The 10732-nt window shown below is 40.2% G+C and overlaps 1 protein-coding gene across 1 annotated transcript in view; it reads left to right on the top strand.

The window, feature by feature from the left end:
* The window catches only part of lama2 (laminin, alpha 2), a 167979-nt gene that overhangs the window by 114819 nt on the left and 42428 nt on the right, over positions 1-10732 (top strand). Inside the window, 6 exon segments of the mRNA XM_020603945.1 lie at positions 1554-1678; positions 1863-1949; positions 2160-2353; positions 5272-5414; positions 7378-7476; positions 9825-9936. Of these exon segments, the coding sequence (XP_020459601.1) occupies positions 1554-1678; positions 1863-1949; positions 2160-2353; positions 5272-5414; positions 7378-7476; positions 9825-9936 (760 nt within the window).

The following is a 10732-nucleotide window of genomic DNA, read 5'->3' as shown; positions in this document are numbered from 1 at the left end:
CTTGGGACATTTACAAAATCCTGTAGTCATACATACTTTAAAGATTTGGTCTCAGATTCGAAAGACTTATGGCTGGCAGGCTGGATCATTGTTGAGCCCTCTCACTCATAATCATTGTTTTGCACCATCGTTCAACAACTCAATGTTTGACAATTGGGTGGACAGAGGTATTCACACATTTATGGACCTATTCATGGACAAGACGTTTCCAAGTTTTGCCCAATTACAAGACAAATTTGACATGCCTAATTCACATTTCTTCAAGTATCTCCAGGTCCGAACATTCGTGAAAAGTAGTAATTCATTATATCCCAGTTCACCAGATGAGTCAGTAATGGAAACTATCCTTTCGTACAGTCCTCAAAGCAAAAGGGCCATTGCCAAAGTTTATGCAAAACTCTCGGAATGTTTTGAAACTGTTTCTACTACACGCTTGAGGATGGCCTGGCAAGATGACCTTAATATGGAGATATCAGAAGAGCAATGGCAATCAGCCCTGGGACAAACTCATAAAATATCAACCTGTGCAAGGCATGGCCTTATACAATTCAAAATTCTGCATAGACTTCACTGGTCCAAACAAAGACTCCACCGGATTTATCCAACAATAGACCCATCTTGTGATCGCTGTGGGCTAACGCCAACATCATTAGGTCACATGTTCTGGACTTGCCCCAAGTTGACTAATTATTGGAATACTTTAAGCCATACTTTGTCTGAAGTATTACGCAAACCAATCCAGTTGGAGCCGTTGGTGGCTGTGCTAGGAGTTGTAGATACACAGAAAATACAACGCAGAACAGAGAAATATGTGATTTCTTTTGTCTGTCTTATGGCTCATAGATTGATTCTTTTGAATTGGAAACAGAAGATGGTTCCCTCACATTTGCAACTCAAACATGAAATTCTAAAATATTTGGATCTGGAAAAGATCAGACTATCTTTACAAAATCAGGAAGAACAGTTCGATGAGACTTGGAAGCCATTCATGGATTACTTTAAAGCTGGAAGGTGATTAAGGCAGGTAATGTGCACCCCCCCCCGTCCCCCTCTTTTTTTTGTTTGTTTTTTTTGTTTTGTTTTTTTGTTTTGTTGTTTTGTTTTGTTTTTGTTTTTGTTTTTGAGGATGTACATTTAAATTGCTATTTTGTATTGTACATATTGATACATCGTAACATGACAATATAACAGCTTGTTAGGTACACTTCTCTACTGCATGTTATCGCATTTAATGGTACACCTCACTCTCTGTTACTGTTGAAAAAAGAACAATAAACAGAACTTTCAAAAAAAAGAGTGGCTTAGGTTCTGTTAATTTAATGTGAAAATGAGGTTGTATCTTTTAAAGAAAGTTTGTTTTTTTGTCAGTGTGTTTACAGCTGCCTGACATTATAGTCACACAAATTCTGCATGAAAAACCAGAAACTCATGATGGGAGGTTCAACACCCACACGCTGAGGTTGGCGTCATGGAGGGGTTAAAGAGAGAATGAAAATCAGTGTAGCGTCTTCACAAATATAACCTCAGTCCTTTGTGTGTTTGTGTGTGTATAGAACTGTCGAGACAACACCGAGGGCGATCACTGTGAACGCTGTGCTCCTGGATTCTACGGAGTAGTCCGAGGGATCCCTGATGACTGTAAACCCTGCGCCTGCCCCCTCACCAACTCGGAGAACAAGTAAACTTTGTGTTTTTAAATCTTTGCTTTTTCTTGGTGGAGCTCTACAAATTATCAGTCAGTCATGTATTGTGTTGTGCTGTTGTATTTGTGTGTCGTTCTTTCTAACATTTACTTTCTCAGCATTTTTATATGTAGGGTATGAAGTAAAGTTGATTTTCATTTCTTGTCTGTCTTTGTCTAGTTTCAGCCCTACCTGTGTGGCAGAGGGATTTGATGACTACCGATGCACCGCTTGTCCTGAAGGATATGAGGGCAAATATTGTGAGAGGTCAGACATTCGCAGAAAATCACAAATTCTCCCATATTGTAAGAAATACATGCGTAGAAATATGTAAAGAGGGTCACTAGGGCAGAGGCATTAAAAATCTTTGTAGTAAAGATAATGCTGGTGGTTATTTGTGTGCATGCTGTAGTGTAAAAGTGTGTAAGCACCAGTAGTAGTGAACTCTTTCCTCCTTCCCATGATCCCTCTGTCCAGGTGTGCCACTGGTTACCATGGTAACCCAAGGATGCCCGGAGGCCGCTGCGAGGAGTGTAAGTGTTCCTTGTGGGGAGCATTGCCTGGACCATGTGACCCTGTTACGGGCCAATGCCGCTGCAGAGTCGGGGCTTTTGGGAAATCGTGTGACCAGTGCATGGATAGGCATGTGTGTGGACCAGCTGGGATCATCTGTAAGACTAACGCATGGCTTTTTATACATTATTTTTCTTCATACTCCATCTTTTTACTTTCCTTCATGTGCTGGCTTTTCATATGGGGCATCTGCAGGTTCAAAATTCAGTCTAGAACCTAATATAGTAGCATAGTATAGAACGAAATAAGTAAAAAGTTGGGATGTATCCATTTTACTGGGGGTGTGGGTGGTTTTATTAGACTATCAATCCTAGTATCATTAGTTGACATATAAAATTAATACAAATAATTAAAAAGGCCTCTTTAAGACTAGTCTCCAACAACAGAAGCTACCACAATATGAGATGCCACACTCCCTCTTTGCCCCTTTCTTCTGTTTTCTCTCTTGTGGCTCGCCACCCGGCATTGTCACCTGATGTTGTAATTTTTTCTTTATTTTGGCAATAAAATGCAAATGAGCAGTCAAAGCCCCTTTCTCTGGACTGCCATAGGAGACAGGGAATCGTGGCAGAAGTCAGATTCAAGTCATTTAGAAAATAATTTCAATGTCATTTTGAGCTAATTTAAACTTAATATGATCATAATGGCAGGGCCAATTTGGCGCCATTAGCATGTCTAGACATAAGTGTGTGTGCACGTGCCTGTGAGAATATAGGGAAAAAGGTTGTAAGACAGAGGCTGATGTGAAATTGCTGCTGTCAGGTCAGAGAGGAAATTGCTTGCTCAGGTCTTCATGTGTTCAGACACAAAGCGTGTGTTCATAAATTGGCAGTCCAAGTGCTGCAGTGCACCCTGACACCAAACCAGTCGCTTCTACATCTAGACTATAATCACAAGTCCTAATGGTTTACACAAAGTGGAGCGATCAGGCTGCTGTTCACTTGTTGAAGGGTGAGTGCACTCTGCACTCGGCTTGTGCTCTTTTCTTCCATTCTGTCAGACGTGACCGAGCACTTAGGGAGGTGGCAGCCTCGAATGAGGGATCTGCAGGTATGGTAGCTCTCACATCTGCTGCATAACATTATTTGCACAAAAATGCAACAAAATTTCAGTAGGTGACGTCACGGGATGCATTATTAGACGCTGCACATCCACATGCGATGTAAATAAATCCAACCAAGGTGCAGTACATCAAAACAGCAGAACCACCTGTACTAGAGAAACTGTTGGAATCTGATGTTAAAATGTACTGTATTCTACATCTATATTGTATCTGAACTCATTAAAATGCATTTTCCACGTAGACATTAAAGGCAGATTTAGCTTACCGTTATAAATATACCAAGTATACAGTAACATGGTGTCCCCAGCACAGCCTCACACTGGAGTAGCAAGTTCCTGTCTGAAGAACATGTGCACAAGTATGTGTTACTGCACCTGTGTGTTCTGCATGTGTGTGTGGATTTGCAGTGTGAAGCATGAGCTCACTGAGCTGTTGTTTCGGGTTCACTTCAGACTTTTGTGGGGCTTTTAGTTTTTATTGTAGTTTTATCTGTTGCTACTCTGACAGCACCTCTTATTATGATTTACTGTTTGCTGTAAGTTCTATGGCTACTGCTGTAATAGTTAATGTGGCTTTAGATATTCAAACCTCACAATTCAAAGCTCAAAGTGGAAATTAAGCCAAAGTTTCAGTTATACTTCCAGGCAAGGAGCATCTCACAAATAGCACACGGTGACATTTTTTTAGAGTGAATCTGATGATGATAAATAGTTGTATGCTCGTTTTAAAGCACATTAATTTTTTACCAAGTAGACTTCTCAGCTGCAGTTTGCTCTGAATTAATGAAAGTTACTTTGTTGGTCTGGTATCTTCTTTATGTTGTCTAAAGCGAATCCCAACTTTTAGAATTTGTCTTGTAGAATAATATCGCACAGGACAGTATATTGTGGATACATTACACACAAATACATTATGCTAGCAGGGTGTAAACAGCGACTTACTGTATTGTTCCTTTGGCACACTGAGAAATTATTCAGAGAGATGCCACTAGATGGATTATGGTGACATTAAGATCACTTTTTGCATCATCCTCTTGCTTTTGCAGTGATGTGTATCGTTATGTCTACCATGGGCAGACTTCAACAAAGTAAACTTGTTGAATGTAAGGTTACAACATGACTGTATCATCTCAGCAAGGGTAATTCTTCATCTCCTCTGATGTGGAAAATCTGATCTGAGAGTCTGTGCTCTGTACTGCCAAACTGTCTCACTAGAGACGGGCCAGGACCAGCATCACAAAGAGCCCACAGTGATGGGAGTGAGGCTTTTTGTTGATAATCAGACATTGTACCTGTGTAGTACTCGATGTTCTCACACTGTACAAATCTTCTTCACTGGGAATCTTTAATGGCTTGGTTGTGACAAGCAGCCATTTATTATCACAGAGAAAGTAATGTACATTTACTGTGTGTACACGCGCGTGCGAATGTGAAGGCTTTAGTGTATTTGTGTATTCTGGTTTTGTCAGAGATTGATGCAGTAGAAACAGTTTTTATTTTATTTAATTCATCTTTGATTTCCCTTGTCAGAAATTTTAATTTCTGTAATAAATCAGCTGCAGGCTATAGAAAGGAAAAGAAATTCACACAGTTCAGAAAAATGAATGTGTGCTCGACTCGGTGTGTGTGTTTTTAGCCTGCAGTCTCTGCTCATAATAGGTGCTTTTGCCTCTGTGCTGAATTTCATGCATCAGCAGTCTTGTCTTTCTGATGCCAGAGTCACTTTAACACAAAAAACAAGCAGTCATCATGGTTACACACGTTTTAATACTCACAAATAAAGCATACAGACATTTCTTCCTTATTTCTGTTTGCCTGTTTGCCACTCAGACTTTCTCATAAACTTGACATATGCGCACAGAGAACCACGCTGACTGTGTGTAAACCTCTCACATTGATTTCTCTGGCCTTGTTACACACTGGCTGATGTCTAACGTGGTGTTTGTTTTTCTAGCTTGTGATGACGAGTGCTCAGGTCTGTTGATCAGCGATATGGACCGCCTGTATCGCATCATCACCGGTGTCACTCTGACCACACCCCTCCCACCGCCTTACAAGGTGTTGTACCGCTTTGAGAACATGACGGAGGAACTTAAGGTAAAAGAATCTGTTCCTGAGTGGTTGGACATTTTCAATCAGTGTTTTTTTTACTTGACATCATTTTGTATTAGATACATTACTTCCAGTTAAGTTGACTCTTTGCTGAGCCCCACCCCCCTGAGGTAGTGCCATACCTTCCATTCTCATGTAGCACATTTGCATTGTACAACAATCATGGTGGCAGCTTTACCTCACCACTCCAAATTATGAATTCAATTATTACACTTTGAAACAGCGCATCATTGCTGTTTGAGAGGCTTAGACACAAACGGTCTTTATGTCTTGCCAGCAATTAGCAGTTTTTTGCAGCTAAAGTGATTGCTAGAGCTGTCAGGTTGTATCAGCTATACTTAGCCAGCTAATTAAGTTGTCATGAGCTCCATTAGTTTGTTGAAAACACTGCCACACTTTCTATGGTTTCCAACAGGATTTTTTTTTTTTTAAATACGGAGAATCATAAATATACAGCACACTTGATGACTATATACATTATATAATGCTAAACAGCGCAGGCTAAAGCTACATGTGACATGCAGCCAAAAGGTCTGCAGATGACACAGGTAAAAGGAAAGACCATCATCAGCAGTGTGGGACACTTCTTCATACACAACTCTGTTCGGACACACAACAGTTGCTTTTCAGGGGAGGGTTTAGCAAATTTTCCATTTTATGAAATTCTTTGCCTATACACTGCACAGCCATAACATTATGACCACCTGCCTAATACTGTGTTCACAGGAGTCAGTGCAGCAGTTGGTCAGTGCTCGTGTCACTCTGCAGCTCACTGTGCATCTTTGAATCCGTTTGCCTCCATAGTTCTACTGTCAAGAACAGCACAATTGTGTCTAGTTTATGTAAAAGCAGTGAAAACTGTGGTCGTGAGGACAAGTTAGATAATTTATTAGATAAATTCAACAGCCTCCCCGCTCTAGGTGTGATATCACCACTACAGCAGCTGAATGTTTCTCTTCATAAAGACCAATGTACAGTGTTTCTTGATTTCAACCATTTTAACAAAGATTCGAACAAATTTTAATCCTTTGAAAAAGATAAATGAATTTTAAACCTATAATCCACAGTAGGTCAACCTCCTCATCAGAGAGCCTTGAGCGTCCATGACCCTGTGGCTGGTTCACTGTCTGTCCTTTCTTAGACACTGTTGGTAGGTACTAACCAGTGCAGACTGGGAGATGCTCTGACCCAGTCCTCAGCCATCACAGTTTGGCCCTTGTCAAACTCAGATTCTTACACTTGCCCGTTTTTCCTGCTTCCAACACATCATCTTCGAGGACTGAACTTTCACTTGCTGCCTACTACACCCCACACACTGACAGGTGCCACTGTAACCAGGTAATCGGTGTTATTCACCTCACCTGTCAGTGGTCATAATGTTATGGCTGATCAGTGTATTCACTCCTTAGCAACTTCTTTGTAAAACACAGACGGCAGCAAAAGCTAGATATGGACGATATTAAAAGCCTTATGTAATCACAATGAGTGAACTGAAGCGCATGGTTGTTAGGGCAGACTTATCATTCAGCTCACTCAACCTGCACTAGTTAGAGGAACATTGTCATTAACATTTATTTTGTGAGCTTATTTTCAAGTGTTAATTTCCTTACTTACCTCCTCCTCAGATATAAACCAGTATTTGGGGTTGCTTGTCAACATGCACACTGCTGATAAACTGGATTAAAATCAGTCTTGTTTCCAGGGAACTTATGAACTGTGGTTGGATTACAATTTCATCACTACACTATGTTAACTGTGACTTAATCGCAATATATTGTGTTCAATCAGGTGTGTTTTGTGTTTTTTCCTTGACTCCTACCCTTATCGGCTGATCTTCTCCTTTTCTGCTCTACAGCACAGAGCAAGGCAGTTGAAAAGCTTTGCCCTGGGCCAAAATGTGTTAGACACTTCTCTCTGTAATTCCTTAATCTCTGTTTCTCTCCTGCAGCACATGTTGTCACCTCTGAAAAGCCCGGAGAGATTACTGCAGCTGGCCGACTCCAACCTGGGATCACTTATGGTTGAGATGGACCAGCTACACAGCAGGGTACAGACCCTTTTTTCTCTTTATCCTTCTTTACCTCTCTTTTTCTGTCTGTGATATAATGAGATGGAGCAAATATAGACTGTGACAGGGAATGGGATCATGGTTTAAGGCAACAGTACAGACACAAGTCTAGTCAACTGTACAAAAAGCTGTGCATCGTGAGAACCGTTCTGTGAAGTTGTGCAGTTTGCTGTTTGCACACATGAATTCAACCTGATTGAATATCACAGGATCTTTTGAAAGAATCTGTGACTTAAATTAATCTTCAAAAAAATAAGAGTACATAGAGAGCACATGCACCTCTGCCAAGGGTGAAAAATCAGATCCATAACACAAAATGTATCCTAAAATCCTTGATCCATATCAGATCTGGATCATCTTTTAGGGTATGGTAGGGCATCCTACATTTCACAATTCTATCTTCAATATAGGCAGAAAATGTGTGTTAAATGGGGTTTTCAATGTCAGCTGTAAATGGCCATAAGATCTGGAATCCAGAGCAGATCAGGATCCTCTGCAAGACAGAACTTCTGAGATTAGAAAGTAAAGCAGGCTCCACCTTATCCCCAGCTTGTGACTCTCATGTACACACACTCAAGTCATATAGATAATCCTCCATTAACCTGTGAGACTTGCCAACAGCTTTAACCTCATTCTATCATTTCATGAAACTCACCCACATTCTGAAGGTATTTTCTGAATCATCATAAACTCTTTCAGTGACAGAATTTAAAATAATCTGGTCCTGTCCAGGAAAAATATCATTTTAATCAGTTTCTCAGCTATGTGATGTCTTGCCATATAAACGATGGCTGGCTCCAGCTTTGTGTGAAAGCTGCTCAAATAAGCGAGAGACAGATAATGTTGTTTCCTGTTGCCATCTTTACTTGACTGAAAACTAGTTACTTGAGAAACTGACAAAATATTTTTCCTAGACTGGAATGGATTATTTTTGATTCTTCTTAGAGACTGTGAAAATTTGAAAAATACAACGGAAATGACAGAACGGGGGTAAAATGGTCAGTAAGTCTCAATGTTGCACTTAACAGAAGATTGTCTATGTGACCTGTGTATGTAATACATGAGAATCACAAGCTGGTGCTAGCTCCACCTTAACTATAAGGTGGTGGAAAGTTAGTTTTTTTTTTTTTTTTGGTAAATATCTTTACATTCAGTTTCTTACTAAAATGCATGTGTGTTTATACCCTTGAGGTCTAACAGATGTGCTTCCTTCATCATTTTAAAGCAGACTTTTAAAAAATGTAAATAATGCACTGTTTACATCCATGTTTACTTGCTACCACTCTTCCTCACTGCCTTTGTTTGTGTCTTTGCTTCCTGGGTTACAGCCACCAACTGTTGGTCATTGGAATAGTGCTGTCCACATGCTGTCGTGCCCTCTTGTGTCTACACATTACAAATAAAATGGGTCCCCATGTTAGTTGATATTAAACCTTACTGATGCGTATTCAAGAAACTACATTCCTATTAAATTATCACAAATGTCTTGACCTAACGTAAAAGCTTTTATGTCCCATGGAGTCCCAGGGCACTTACCCTGGTTGATAATGCAGCCTAATTGTGCACAGACAAGTAGACAGGTTTGATTTGCAGGATATAAATAGATATAATAGCACTGTGCCTGTTTGGGAATCCACCCATGCTTTGCAGTGTTTTAAATTAAGAATCTTACTTGTTTTATTGTTCCTGCATCAGATGTATTCAGGAAATACCTGAAAGCATTTCTTTATCTTTACCCTTCTATAAAATACAATTGTCTATAAAAAACTATTTGTTTTTACTTATGTCTTTAAGAGGAGTTATCCAAAATAGAAAACCTTTTTTGAGTGACTGTGCCAAGCAGAGAAAACTATGACTCACATTCACACTGTCAAGCTACACGCTTTTAGGGACCAGGGCCTTGACATTTGTTGACAGTGATGCTATCACCCACACCTAATCATGCACACACTCACATATACCAGCTACAATGATACAGCGTGGTCTTGTCAAATCACAACAATAATTACCTGCTTTTTCTTTTTTGTATGTGTATGTGCAAACGTGCTAATATGTAAGGTTGTGTGTGTTCATCCATCTCTGTGTATGTGGGAGCCTGTGAGTGTACATGTAGACAGGACCAACAGAAGGTTAACAGACTGGAAGAACTACACGCATAAAATTGATTGAATGTATGCAGATGTGTTGCCATCACTGTCTGTCATTCTTTTACATCTAAGAACTCACTCCTTCATCCTTTTCCTCACTTTGTTAAACAGAAGTCAGTATGTTCACTTATTCAACACGTTTATAGTTTTATGACTGTGTGTGTGTGTGTGTGTGTGTAGGCCACTAAGGTGTCCGGCGACGGAGAACAGGTTGAAGATAATGCTGACAGGATTCATAAACATGCTAACGACCTGGAGCACTTCATCAGGGACATTCTGCTGGGAGCTCAAGGTAACAGAAACAAACACCACCTCTAGATCTATCTGTCCAGTCTCACTGGTTTCATCGGTCATTAGAGTACATTGCAATATATTACAATAAATTAAATATAAGGGGTCTGGGAAATTCGGGTTATTACATTAGAGTAGAATGAGATATATAAGAATATGAAAAGGTGACAAAAGAATGTAATAAAATGAATAATTATACTGACAGCAGTAATTAGCTAATGTAGCATGTTCAGAAAGACTTGATTCAATCAGATGAAAAGAAATACTATGATAAAGTCATTAAAATCAAGACCAATTTGAGTCTTTAGGCAAAGATGACACACCACAGCCTGTAGTATATACTCAGTTCTATCAGGCCCACCTTTAAAAGGGAGGCATCTTTGAAGCGAGACAGTTGAAACCTCTTTCTGCCTCCTTGTTAGCTCATTAATGGAAGCTTAGCTCAAACACAGTGGCTGGTGGGCTGGTGGCCAGCTGCCGGCGCTCAGTGCCAGCTGCTGGTGCAAAGTGTTGTCTGAACAATAAAAATGGATCCAGCAGGCTGCAGCGTAACTAACCACGGTGATAAAGAGTCACCCACAAAGATAATAGGAGATAATAGGGTGCAGTTACTCAGATTGTCTTATTCTCTTCTGTAACTACTTAGCAATTTGCCGGGGCCGACTGCCCTGGGAGGGCGGCTGTGTGTTGCAAGAGGGGAGGCACCATACAGACAAACTAGTGTTCGCACATTTGTCATGTACAGGAAAATACAGTTATCATCAGTCATGCATACTGCACGAATGCAGCAATTCCAA

Source organism: Monopterus albus, unplaced genomic scaffold, assembly GCF_001952655.1.
Source record: "Monopterus albus unplaced genomic scaffold, M_albus_1.0 scaffold63.1, whole genome shotgun sequence".
NCBI lineage: Eukaryota > Metazoa > Chordata > Actinopteri > Synbranchiformes > Synbranchidae > Monopterus > Monopterus albus.
The sequence above is the reverse complement of the archived record's forward strand: the minus strand, read 5'-3'. Positions and strand labels throughout refer to the sequence as shown.